The 14165-nt window shown below is 44.5% G+C and overlaps 1 protein-coding gene across 1 annotated transcript in view; it reads right to left on the minus strand.

Annotated features, from left to right (window-relative positions):
* SLC16A10 (solute carrier family 16 member 10) overlaps window positions 1-6835 on the minus strand; it is an 83435-nt gene extending 76600 nt beyond the window's left edge. The window contains exon 1 of the mRNA XM_083176896.1: window positions 6062-6835. Coding sequence (XP_083033022.1) covers window positions 6062-6473 — 412 coding nt within the window. The 5' untranslated portion in view covers window positions 6474-6835. The remainder of the gene's footprint in view (window positions 1-6061) is intronic.
* Window positions 6836-14165: the final 7330 nt, after the last annotated feature.

Consider the following 14165-nt stretch of genomic DNA (forward strand, 5'->3'; position numbering starts at 1 on the left):
CAAAAGGCTCTATGACAGCTTCTCCCTGTTTAAGAAAGGATTATTGCTGGAGAAAGTAAATATTTCTCAGGCCTTTTCCTACTTCACACACTTTACCAAAATCTGCATAGACCATATACCAGGGCTGGGCAACACCGGCCCTCCAGATGTTAATGAACTACACATCCCAGGATGCTTTGCATTCGTTTTGCTATGTGGCCATGCTGAAACTGATGCAAGGCATGCTGGGATGTGTAGTTCATCAACATCTGGAGGGCCGGTGTTGCCCAGCCCTGCCATATACTGTAGGAATGGTAGTTAAACTCTTTCTGCCATTGAAACGCATTCTCTTTACTTACCAGTATGTAATGCCATCATTTGATGGTATTACCCCTGCATTGTTCATAGCCAGCAAATGGTAGTTGCTAGATCTAATGCTACCCATACACTTATTCGATAAGATTTGCAGTGCGTTGTCCATCAAATCCGATCGCATCTTAAGGTGCAAAGCTTGCCCCCTTTCAGCACCTGATGTCACATCGGGTGGCAGACAGTGGGCAGACATAACAGCAAAGTAGTGTAGCGCTAGAAGTAGGTAGGGAGCTCAGCCAATCAGAGGGATGCCCAGCATTTTAAACAATACTGCCACCACCGCTGACCACCGCTGCCCCCCGCTGACTGTTAGCACTACTTCTAGTGCTATGCTACTCCTCTGCCCGCCCTCTTTCATGCCACCAGCAGTCCCTCCGGTCCCCTCTCCACAAACCCCACGCCACCTAAAGCGTCCCATGTGCCCCCCATATGTGATCGCTCCTGCAATTCAATGGATATTATATTATTATATTTAATTGCCAGATGTATCAAGCTTCAAAATGTGATAAAATGGAGAGTGATAAACAACCAGGCAATCAGCTCCTAGCTGCCATTTTACAGGCTGGGTTTTAAAAATGACAGGTAGGAGCTGATTGGCTGATGTTTATCACTCTCCACATTATCACCTCTTGAAGCTTGATACATCTGGCCCTAAGTTCTTAAAAATGCATACAATCATTCAATTTATCAGCCAGATGCATGACTGCATGTTAATTTGCAATATCTCACAAGTGTATGGGTATCATAAGTGGGAGCAAGCACCTTTCACACCCAACCACTTGACACGTCTCCAGGGCACAAAGCAAGGTCAGGGGGCTGGCACTGTCACTATCCATGCCACCATCTATAGTAACCAGGTGGCGAGCAAAGCTTTGCTTCCCTCCACCATCTAAGATCTAGACCTAACTGACAGCAAAGGGGACCAGTGAAGCCTCTCCGGTATGCTTAACTCCCAGCTTAGTTAAATAGCAACATATATGCATCTACCTCTTTCACTGGTAGCATTAGGCTCTTGACAACTGGGAAACAATGCAGAGAGGGTCCCAAGGCAGAAAAAGTATTGATACATACCAGAGGTACATATTTATTTATTATTTATTAACAGTTCCTTATATAGCACACACATTCTGCAGCGCTTTACAGAGAATATTTGAGCATTCGCATCAGTCATATGCTAGTATCACTGTGAGCAGCAGATACCGCTGGTTGTGGTCACTACTAATAAATAGACCCCTAAACAAGTGATGGTTTGCAGAGTGCAAAGATACTTATACTCAAGAAGAGCTCCCACGCTATTTTTACCGCATTTTGGGGTTAACGCGGCGGGGGGCATCACCAGAAAAATCTGGCGATGCCCCATAGAAGCCAATGGGCTTCTACCGCATCCCACCGCCACCCCGCGCCGACCCCCTGGCGCCCCGCATCGCCCCCTCCCCCTCACCTGTGTCCGGGCAGCACAGCTCTGTGCTGCCCGGACCTGTGACCTCCTCCCTGCACTGATCCTCTTCCGGGTGCAGGGAGGAGGAGAGCCCGGCGCAGCAGCAGCAGCGCCGGGTGTGGGAGGGAGGGGGAGCTGCCGGGACCTGCTGGGACCTGGCGACTCTCACCACAAAGGACAGCTCTTAACGCAAGAGCTGTCCTTTGCTATAATTATCGCATATGATAGAACATATGCGATAATTATAAATGCGATGGGCGGCGAAGGGGGGCGGAGATTCTTAGAGAATCCCCCCTATATCTCTGAGGTTTTCTATAAGCAGATAACATACCTGAACAACATTACCCTCAGTAGAGATGTCATGGATTGAAACAAAGGGGGGGGGGGCTGCTAAGGCACAGCTACCTAGCCTATGCAGTCTGCAGGAGACTCCCTGAAATAGCAGCAATCTTCCTGCCTCCCTGAAAGCTTTAGCAATCTTCCTGATTTCACCAAACCCACATTACACAGCGGTTATATTTTGGGGGGGAGACAACAAATAAAGAAATACGAGATATATACATTCAAATGGAATCATCAATACTATTTCCCTGCATTAGTTAGTATAAGGCACAATGCGGCAGATGTATTAAGCTTTAACAAGAGATAAATCCAAGGGTGATAAGGGGGGAGATTCTCTAAGCGAAAAATGCGGTAAAAACCCCGGCTTCTATGCCCCATAGAAGCCAATGGTCTTCTACCGCAACCCTCTGCTGCCCCGCGCCGACCCCCCGCCGCCCCGCATCGCCCCCTCCACCCTCACCTGTGTCCGGGCAGCACAGAGCTGTGCTGCCCGAACCTGTGACCTCCTCCCTGCACTGATCCTCTTCCGGGTGCAGGGAGGAGGAGAGACCGGCGCAGCAGCAGCAGCGCCGGGTGTGGGAGGGAGGGGGGAGCCGCCGGGACCTGCTGGGACCCGGCAACTCTCACCGCAAAGGACAGCTCTTAACGCAAGAGCTGTCCTTTGCCTTAATTATCGCATATGTTACAACATATGCGATAATTATAAATGCGATGGGCGGCGAAGGGGGGCGGAGATTCTTAGAGAATCTCCACCAAGGAGAGATAAGCGTCCAGTCAATCACCTGCTAACTGCCATGTTACAGGCTGTGTTTGAAAAAAGTCAGTAAGGAGCTGATTGGCTGGACGTTTATCTCTCCTTATCACCCTTGCATTTATCTCTTGTTAAGGCTGAACACATCTGCCCCAATAATCCCTATGGCTACATACATATTAAATAAGCTTTCTCATGGCCCACATGGAACCACGTGTAAAGCTGGGTACACATATGTACAATTTCATTTTTCTTGCGACCGTTCGATCGACCGAATACACGTTCGGCCGTCCAAAACATACGACCGATCTGCGCGTACACATATGTACAATTTTACTTGCGACGTCCGATGTACTCCCGTCCCGGCGTGCTGCTTTTGGGAGGAATGATCGCAGGAACGGGCTGCATATCGATCGAACGTGCGTACACATGTCACTTTTCTTTCAATATGGAGCCGTCCTGTCGGAAGAATATTAAGCAGCAAAGAACCTCCGACCGACCGACCGTGGACGGCCAAGAGCGTTTTTGGCCGTTTATCGGTCGCAACGAAGGGATCGGGACTGCGTACACATATATACAATCGAACGGCCGTTCGTCCGCAGAACGGAAGAACGGCCCGACGATTGTACATATGTGTACCCAGCTTAAGACACAATACATGAAGAAGTCTTGACACATGGCGTTTCATCAACAAGTACAGTAGATCTTACTAACTGCTTTGGGGCTCATCTACATTTGGTTGTAAGTAATTTTATGACATGCCTCTCAGATGTAGTACAGGTTGAGTATCCCTTAGCCAAAATGCTCGGGACCAGAAGAATTTTGGATAACGGATTATTCCTTATTTTGGAATATTTTTATATTTCAATGAGGTATCTTGAGGTATATTGCATGTTGCATAAACAGATCAAATACATAAAATACACAAAAATACATTTTATTTGTGCATGAAACAAGGTTTTAGTACACAAACTTTGTTTCAGGTTTTATCTCAGGTAATTCATTTAAATGACAAGTAAGTGTTGTCTTGCACATATTTAGTGCCAGTTACATATCATGTCCCCAGTAGTGCCAAATGTACCCAGTAGGTTTTTAGCAAAAAAAAAAACATTTAGGAAACTATGGTTTTCGGAAAAATTTGGATAACCGATATTTGGATAAGAGATCACATATACTGTAATATACTGAGTTAAAAGAAAATAAGTACCACTCCGGACAATGCACCCCCTAAGGCAGGATGCTCTGACACCCAGGGCCCCCTCTTAATCTGACTCTGGCCCATATATGGAGCTAGACACACCTTTTGGGTGGCGCATGACACGCCCTCTCAACGAGGCACCGCACCAAATTCTAATACCAACTCTAATCTCCCTGAAACTAGTTTTCAAAAGTAGGCAAGTATTAGCTAAAGTTTAAAAGGTTATAAAAATGAAACCAGTAAATCTATGACACCAAGCAAAATAGATAAAGGAAATCCAAGTCTCCACTGCCTTCCATTCTGTATATACTTTTACAACATGCAGTGAGGCAAATCTGTTTGAATATAACAACATGGTGAACTTAAATAAACCTATATATATCTCCAATTAACTAAATGAGTAATGCCATTTCAGCTTTAAGCAGCTGCATATGGTACATGTGGTTTCTTTAATTTACAGAATGAAGTCATATTCTTATGGAACATTTTTTTTTTACAGTCTACATGAATGGAGGCTCTAAGTTCAGTTCTCTGCATAATATACTTGTATGCAGCCTGCAAAAACTAGTGGCCACATTTTACAGATGTGGAAAACTGTTTTTTTTTAAAAAAACATGCTCAGAAGGGGCGAAAATCTGTATGCACAGAGCCATTTTCAGCCCAGCGATTTTCCCCATCATCGTTGTCAATACACACTGGGCAAAATCGCCCAGAGAAAGAGGTATAAGCAGGGATATTGTCATTCAAAAATAAAATATCCATTGTCATACAAATTGCTAATAGTTGCAGAAATGCTGCGATTATTAATACAAAGTCCCCATAATCAATTTCACACTCTGTTTAAAAGGAATTCAAGTTTAAAAAATTATTTTCCCGTAATTTTGTACAGAAAACAAAATAACATGCTTTATTCAGTATATCACATATTTAGAACGTGTAAGCATTTACAACAAGAGTCGACAATCTGTAGTTTAATGTGGATTGTCAATGTTATAACCCATGTACAGAACTGCTACTGCAACACACCACCGCCTTAACTTTACAACTAGGAGAAATGTAATCCACATTTTCTGCTGTTCTATTTTGGCTCCCAGGCCATTTGTGCTGGCTGTACTAGCTGTAAAGAGCCCGACACATGCCTGCCCGAGAGGCCTGCTGAGAAGCCAGCAGATCAGTCCTCAACTAAAAGGAATATGAAGATTTAGAACGAGAGTTAAACTATGTACAGTATATGTTCTTATGCCATGAGGTGGTCACATAATGTAGCCTACTGCGCACTTAACATTTGGGCTTAGACAGTGTAGCATATGTTATTATGTGCAGAAAGCCTGCAGCCTGGGCCCCTGTACACATTTACACAAGTTCTAAAAATAAATCCATTCTAACTATGGCCACATTTTGCTCCAGCTAAAACACCTACAATGTGCAAGTAGAAGCAAGCATGTCTTTATATTCAGCAATACATAGAGATGAGAAAAACAGACAGATGATAGATAGATAGATAGATAGATAGATAGATAGATAGATAGATAGATAGATAGATAGATAGATAGATAGATAGATAGATAGATATATAGAGTAATGACACATCAAAACATAAGCACATTGCGAGTATTTAGCAGTGGTACTTTGTTAAACTGTAACATAAACAAGCTCCCCCTCTGTGACTATGGACTGACTGCATAAGATAAGAATGTAACAGGTCATAGTGAAATGTATATTATATATTTCTATCCATCAATCTTTATGATTACAGTGATGCTACCACGGGAATTGGGCACACTGTGCCAACATAAAAAAAAAACACAATTCGAACATTAGGAGACACTGATAAGATACTTCCTGCAAAACACTGTTTATTTAACAGATTTAATAGTAAATAGGGCAAAGATTTCTTACTAAAGTAAATGTTAAGTATCCCACTCACACTCACTGACACTGTGTAGTGTGCCATGCCTGGACACCCACTAGCCCCAATCACCTGTTTTAAACATGAGCTGAGGATCATCCTTGGACCCAAATTCCTTGATCAGGACCACGAAGATGACCCCACATGCGTTCTGGATGCCAAACACTGAGCCATTGCACCACATGGCGGAGAGCATGACCAGCCATCCCCAGCCACCTTCCGGGGGTACAAACTCTGTGCTGGTCTCTGGTGCTCCTCCATCAGCCAGCTTCTTCTCATCTGCCGGCACTGAGTCCCACTGTCCCCCATTCTCTGTCTTCTCCTCCTGCCCGGTCAGGGGTGCGCTCTCCTCTGCTGCTGCCGGGTCTCCCCCCTCCGACTCCTCTGCTGCTGCCGGGTCTCCCCCCGCCGGCTCCTCTGCAGCTGCTGCTGCTGTCGCCGGGACAGTGGTGGGCAGCTCTTCCTGCGTCCTGTCGTCTGTCATCTCTGCACTGATGCCTCTGTCATACACACAGCACAGCAGTGGCCCGGGCAGGCAATGGCCAGAGCAGGAGGCTCACCGCATGCAGGATCAGGGCAGCGGGACAAGTTGCGGCCACTTATATGACCACGTTGCAGACTATACTACTTCTTCTATGTGAGATCTGCTGCAATAATATAACTTGCAGCTTGTGTTATATGATGTCGCCTGCTGAGGGCACACTCTCTCTCCTTCTACCAGTGTGGAGTGAAGTTCTCCCTCCTTTCTATCTCTACCTGCGCTGCTCCTGCCCCCTCCTGTATGCTGTGCCTCTGTCACCTCAGACACGCTTTCTGCCTCTGCACTCAATCGAGATCCCATGTTTTTTTTAAGGGTAACCTCTGGAAGAGGCGTTCCTGTGTGCGGAGGGGTGTCCGGGGTCTCCACGCCCTCCATACCGGGATGGGAGCTTATATTATTACACAGCACATATAAGCAGCTGCCTGTGTCATGTATACATGTAGAGTGCTAGGAGGAGGAAGGGGCTGCCCACCGAGGAGAAACTCTCATGGACATTGGGCTTCACAAAACAAAGAAAGCTCTGCAAAGTGACAGCTCCATCATATGGATTATGTATGGATACTGGCTTCGGGTATGGGTCAAAGGGTCAACACTATGAAGGTCGACATATATTAGGTCGACCACTAAACGTCAACAGGGTTTAGGTTGACACATGAAATAGGTCGACAGGGCTAAGATTTACGAGGCAGGAAGGTCGACACGATCATTAGGTCGACATTGGAAAGGTTGACATGCACCCCCCCAAAAAAAAATATATAGTAGAATTTTGGGTACTTATGTAGTATCTGGGCTGCCGATTTTCTGATTGTATGCCTTACCTTAAGGCATACAATCAGATGCGATTTGATGCGATTTTCGGCAAATCCGATATCGCATGCGATGCGATGCGATTTTGCATAGGATTCAATGTTAACAAGGTCCTGTTAATTTCCCCACTATCCAAGTGGGCATGGAGTTGGATATAAACCTGTGGCGAGTGTAGCAAGACAACGAGCCCGAAGTGTGGCGAGCGAAGCGCGCCCCGCTAGGGGACGCAGATTTCTTAAAAAGTATTCTGTGTCCCCTCGCGGGGCTCGCTACGCTCGCCACGCTTCGGGCTCGGTGGCTCGCTACGCTCGCCACAGGTTTATATCCAACTCCATGCCCACTTGGATAGTGGGGAAAGGAAAAGGACCCCTTTTTCCCATTGAATTCTATGTTAAAATGGACTCAGACCATTTTAACCCCTTCCCGACATTTGACGTACATGTACGTCATGGTCGGGAAGGACTTCCCGACATTTGACGTACATGTACGTCATGACTTCTAACTGTCACTGCGTCTAGAGACGCAGTGACAGTTAGGTGATGTCTGCTGTCCCTGACAGCAGACATCCCCCCTCGCCGCCCAGGGGGGGCAGGGGTGCCCCCCCCCGGTCAGCGATCGCTGTGATTGGCTGTTCAAATCTGAACAGCCATTCACAGCGTTTCCTGTGTTACCGGCGGCTAAGCCGCTCGGTAACACAGGGATCGGTGGTGATCGGTGCTGTCAAGTACAGCACCGATCACCACCGATGTGCAGCCCCCCGTCGAAACCGCCGGGCACTCACCCGGCAGCAGCAGCAGCTCCCCCGGCTCCCCCGGAGCGTCTGGAGCGCACGCAGCGCTGCCCTCCTCCCCCCTCCCCCCCGCAGCAGCAGCAGCAGCAGCATCAAGCTGCAGAACAAGTAAAAAATGAAATATATGCACTGAAAAATATATTTTTATATATATATATATATATATATACACACACATATATATATATATATATATGTGTGTATATATATGTATATATATATATATACACACATATATATATGTGTGTGTGTGTGTGTATATACCGCACCGATTACCACCGATCGCCAGCCCCCCCCCCCCTCCCACCCGGCAGCCCCCCTCCCTCCCACCCACCCGGCTGCCGCAGCGCCAGCACCCCTCCCACCCCCCCGCCAGCCGCAGCGCCAGCCCCCCTCCCAAAGCTGGTGACTAAAATGGGGTCACTTGTGGGGGGGTTCCACTGTATTGGTGCTTCGGGGGTCTTGCTAATGCGACATAGCACCCACCATTCATTCCACCACCAAAAATCACTCCTTCCCTTCTGAGTCCTGCCATGCACCCAACTGGTATTTTTTGGTCACACGTGAGGCATTGCCGTACTCAGGAGAAATTGGGGCACAGATTTTGGGGTGCTTTGTGTCCTTCATTCCTTGTGAAAATAAAAAATTTTGAGCCAGAACTGCATTTTTCTGTAAAAAATTACATTTTTTTACACAAAAATGCAGATCTGGCTCAAAATTTTTCATTTTCACAAGGAATGAAGGAGACAAAGCACCCCAAAATCTGTGCCCCAATTTCTCCCGAGTACGGCAATGCCTCATGTGTGACCAAAAAATACCAGTTGGGTGCATGGCAGGACTCAGAAGGGAAGGAGTGATTTTTGGATTTTGCAGCACAGATTCTGGTTGAATGACCCCCGAAACACCCATACAGTGGAACCCCCCCACAAGTGACCCCATTTTGCAAACTACACCCTTCAGGGAATTCATCAAGGGGTATAGTGTACATTTCAAACCCCCCGGGGTTTCATCAATTTTGATACAACTGAGCTGTGAAAATGAAAAATTAATTTTTTTTCATTTTCACTGCCCAGTTGTACCACAATTGGTGAAACCCCTGGGGGTTTGAAATGTACACTATACCCCTAGATGAATTCCCTGAAGGGTGTAGTTTGCAAAATGGGGTCACTTGTGGGGGGGTACCTAACTTTTAGCATCTTATGGTGCCTAGAAACCTACATTGTGCCTAAAAAATAATCTCATAAAAAGGAGGCTCCAAAATCAAGTAGGTGCTCCTTCTATTATGAAGCCTGTGGTTTGGTCACCGTGCACACTAGGGCCACATATAGGATATTTATGAAAACCAAAGAATTGGGGGAATCAATTTTTAGTCACATTTCTCTAGTAAAATCTACTGTGTTCCTTAGAAAAATGTATTAAAATTGCAAATCTGCAAAAAAAATGAAATTTTGAAATTTCACCTACACTTTCTTTTAATTCCTGTGAAACACCTAAAGGGTTAACAAACTTCCAAAATGCTGTTTTGAATACTGTAAGGGGTGCAGTTTTTGAAATGGCATCATTTATGGGGGTGTCTCACATACAAGTCACTCAAAGTCACATCATAACTGACCTGGTCCCTAAAAAAATCAGAGTTTGAAATTTTCTTGAAAATTTGAGAATTTGCTATTCATATTTGAAGCCTCCTAGTGTCCAAAAAAATGAAAAGGAGGTTGAAATAATGATTGCAACATAAAGTAGACATATGGTCTTTGTTAGTTATTAACTATTTTGAGTGGTATGTTTATTTGTCTCACAAGCAGAAAATGTGACATTTTGCAAATTGCAAAATTTTCCATTTTTTCACGACATTTTGGTATTTTTCACAAAAAAACACAGACTGTATCGACCCAAATTTACCACTAACTTGAAGTACAATGTGTCACGAGAAAACAATCTCAAAATCACTGGGATAAGTTAAAGCAAAAAAAAAGTTATCCCCACTTAAGTGAAACATGTCAGATTTGAAAAAATGGCTCTGTCAGGAACGCAAAAACTGGCTCTGTCAGGAAGGGGTTAACATTGAATCCTATGGAAAAATCGGGACCATCGCAACGCATATGATTTGGTCGCATGCGATGCAATGCGATGCTACCGATCTGACCCGATTTCTAAATCGGACGCCCAGATACTACATAAGTACCGAATTTTGCTATAAGTCGACTTGGACACCGTGTCAGTGTAACGCTGCTCTCGCCATGCTTTGGGAATGGTGCCTCACTATGCTCAGCACACTATATTCTCCCTCCACGTCCTAGTGGATGGTAGGGTATGAACTACCTCCTGTTTTGGAAAAACCTTAGCTATGTCAACCTATTTCATGTGTTGACTTAAGCCCTGTCGGTCTTTAGTGGTCAACCTAATGTATATCAACATTCATAGTGTTGACCTAGCAACTGTATCCCCCTGGCTTCCTGGTGTGACACATGAATGTGGCGCTAGGATCTCATTGCCATTGTCATCCTGCATTTCATTATATTCATAAACAACATGTTTAATCTTGAAAGCTTCCGGAATGTGACCTTTCTCTAGAGCACGCAGTTATCTCAGAGCCTTGGAAATGACTGTACGACAGGGTCTCTTTCAAACAGGTTTATTCACACACCCTCCTTAGCTCGTTGGTTACATATTTATACCATGAAACACAAATGATTCCTCCCCCTTATGGGAGGGGATATTAGAACAAAAAGAGGGGGGGTGAACAATCGCACTGGCAGTGTTTATAAGGTAACCCCTTGTTTCAATCAATATTCATAGACTTTATTATGTGGGGTGTGCTGTCACTTCAACAGTAATTTGAGCAATAACAAGGGAAGAGAAGAAAGACTGTTATGTACGTGACGCACTGTTAGGACAAGAAAAATTTATAAAATGTAACCTTTAATTGTTTATTTTAAGATTTGCGACATATAAAAACAATTGCCAAGGAGGCAAAGAGGAAGAAACAAAGTGGTTTTAAAAAAGGGGATATAGATCCTCTCAAATTGAACCCCAATGTCCTGTTCCCAGTGTAATTGCTAGATTAGGTGCGTGTTGCTGTATATCTTACAGTGTGTACCCACTCATGAAATGAACAAATCTGTTACAATTTCCACTTAATTAAGTTACTTTTGTTTAATATTAGTTTATAACACAGATTGCTCCCAAGGACTGTGCAGATAAATTAGGACAGCAAAGTAAATATGTCTGTTTGGTCCTTTTAAACATCAAAAAAAGGGGTTGTTGCCTAGTATCTGCACAGATATTGAGCAGTGTGTAGCACAGTCTTAAATAATAACAGACTACGGGGCCGGCTGGTAGTACACGTGCCGTATTTCACATCTAAAGTGTACCCGTTAGATCTGATATTGGGAACACAAATCGGCTGTTAGTGTTCTCCGCCGTTTGTTTGGTTCCTCTCCGCAGGGAAAGTGGCTTGTATGTATGCCGCTGTTCCCGGCTGTGCTGGTAGTGCGTCGGTGTCTGTGGGGAGATCACAGTCAGTGGTGAGGCTGTGATTCTCCAACTCGCAGACTCGCGTCGCGCTCCGTCACTTCACACTGCGCCTAACAGAGGGACGCACCGGCCGGGTGCTGTATCTGCACTGGCGTGCTGTAATCACATCTGAGTCTTGGGAGACCGTGGTCAGGTTCTGACCCCACAGCTCCTATCAGATGCGCCCTCTGTGAGTGGATACTGTAACGCCCTATACATCAATCAAAATACATTTCATGGGGGAAGGGGACATGGGGATATTTCACACACTAAGTGTGTCTGGTCAACGCGCGTGTCGCCACCAGCTTCATCAGGACCAACCAGGTGAGTGCCCGGAAGTCCCTTATATACCTACCCCTTCCTGTATACTAATGAGTCAGGGGCGGGTGTGTCCTCAGTTTTGCAGCCCTTAATTGGTCTTTAATTGGTATCTTGCCTTGCTGCCAGCATTGCTGCAGCCCTTAATTGGTCTTTAATTGGTCTCCTGCATTACTGCCTGTGTCAATATCATTAACTGGTATATCTTAACTGCATAAATAATTTGACCCTAAACGGAAAAAAGCAATCATTGAATATGAATGTGTATCACAAGAAATTTGTGTTTCTAAAAAGAGCTACATAGAAAGATATTGAGAACATATTAAAAAAAATATAAAGAATTGGGGAGAGAGAAGAAAGAAAAAGGGGTTTTCCCTTTATTTATGGTACATTCTTTCTATGTTTTTCATTAGACCGTCTTATGTTGACGGGTCAGGCCGTGGGGTAATGGTCTTTGATGTTTGCTCGAAAAACAGACCATTTAATGATATCTAGCTAGGATATTTTATATCCATTGATTGTATGCTTGGGTAGATTCCATTATCCTGTTGTTGTTTGCATAAAAACTGCATGCTAGATTACTGTTTGGAACGAATGGTAAGGGAAGTGCTGAAGATATGGCAGGAATTGGGGACTGCAATCTTTTGTTTTTTTAAATTTTTTAATTTTTAATACTGGCTCACCACGTTAGTAGTTTGCTATTGTGTCGACATTTGCATGTCGGCAGAGAGACGTATATCTTTTTTCTTGTTCTCTTTTCATAGGTTAATCTCGTGCTGGAGGGATGGCAGGAATTGGGAACTGCAATCTTTATTAATACTGGCTCTCCATGTGAATAGTTTGCTGTTGTGTCGACATTCGAATGTCGGCAGAGAGACGTATATCTTTTTTCTTTTTTTCTGTTTATAGGTTCATCTTAAAGACATCATGGGTAGAGAAGTCTGGTGCCTCCGGGGGAAAAATACAGGAAAGGTAAGTATGTTCCTGTGTATTTGAGTGATCCGAAGTGTGGTGAGATGAGTCATTCAAAAAGAAGAAGAATTTTTATATTATAGAATAGTCGGGTGGTGACATCGCATCCTGGCTAAATTATAGTGCTTAGAAATGTAAGGGTGACGGGGATCCTTATTTTGTTGTGTGTAGTCGTGGTCTCATTGTACTCAGGCTAAGTGGGGGGATTAGTGTTTAAAAAAAAAAAACGTGAAAAACCACTCATGGTGTGAAAAACGTAAATAATAGGGGATGTGCATTGAGGAAGGGATTGAAGGTGTCTTTCTGATTTCCTTTCAATAGTGATGAGGGAGGGTGATTATCACAGTGATATTAGTGACCAGTTGTTGACCTCTTGTGTGGGACTAGGTTCTACTTCCCATGATGTTCATTGTCGTGAGATGTGTCTCTCTTCAAAGTGTGGGGGCCAGTCTGGTAGACCAGTTGTGTTGTTTAGGGAGATCACTCAGAGAAAAACTGTATAGTTGTTTTCCTCATTTATGCCGTTTGGGGACATAGTGTTCACTAGGAAAATCAAACGTGTCTCCTGTTTGAGTAATTCCTTATCCCAGTCTCCCTTCCGTATCCCCATCTCCACCTTTAGCATCCCAAATGCTTTCAAGCCTTTGGCATTTCCTTGGTGGTATCTCATGAAATGCTTGGCTACAGGGGTTAGGGTTTTAAAATTCGCCTGATCTCTGCTGGCATTTTCTATGCTGAGGAGATGCTCAGATAGTCTTGTTTTCAGGGGTCTCCGTGTCTTCCCTATGTACTGCTTGCCGCAGGGGCACTCTAGATTATAGATAACCCCTGCAGTGTCACATGAGATATAGTTCTGTATTTCCCATTTTTTCTTGTATCTATCCGTGTAGGATTTGCATGGGCTCATGTATGTGCAGATTTTGCATGTGCCGCATTTAAATGATCCTTTTTTGTGGATGGTGGGTTTCACATTTTTGTCTAAGTGACTGTGGACTAGGAGGTCTTTGATATTACTACTCCGCCTCCAGCTTATGTCCACTCGGTCCCCTATGAGCTCTTTAAGGTCCTTGTCAGTTTTTAAAACATTGACATGTTTATTGAGAGCTTGCTGGATCTCGCGCCACTCTTTATAGAAGGTACCTATGAATCTGATTTTGTCCTGTTGTGCTGTTACTTTGGTCTTAGGTATCAGGAGTGACTCTCTGTCATAGGCATCAGTTTCTTTCCTTGCCTTA

Source organism: Crinia signifera, chromosome 3 (assembly GCF_055691185.1).
Source record: "Crinia signifera chromosome 3, ASM5569118v1, whole genome shotgun sequence".
Classification (NCBI taxonomy): Eukaryota; Metazoa; Chordata; class Amphibia; order Anura; family Myobatrachidae; genus Crinia; species Crinia signifera.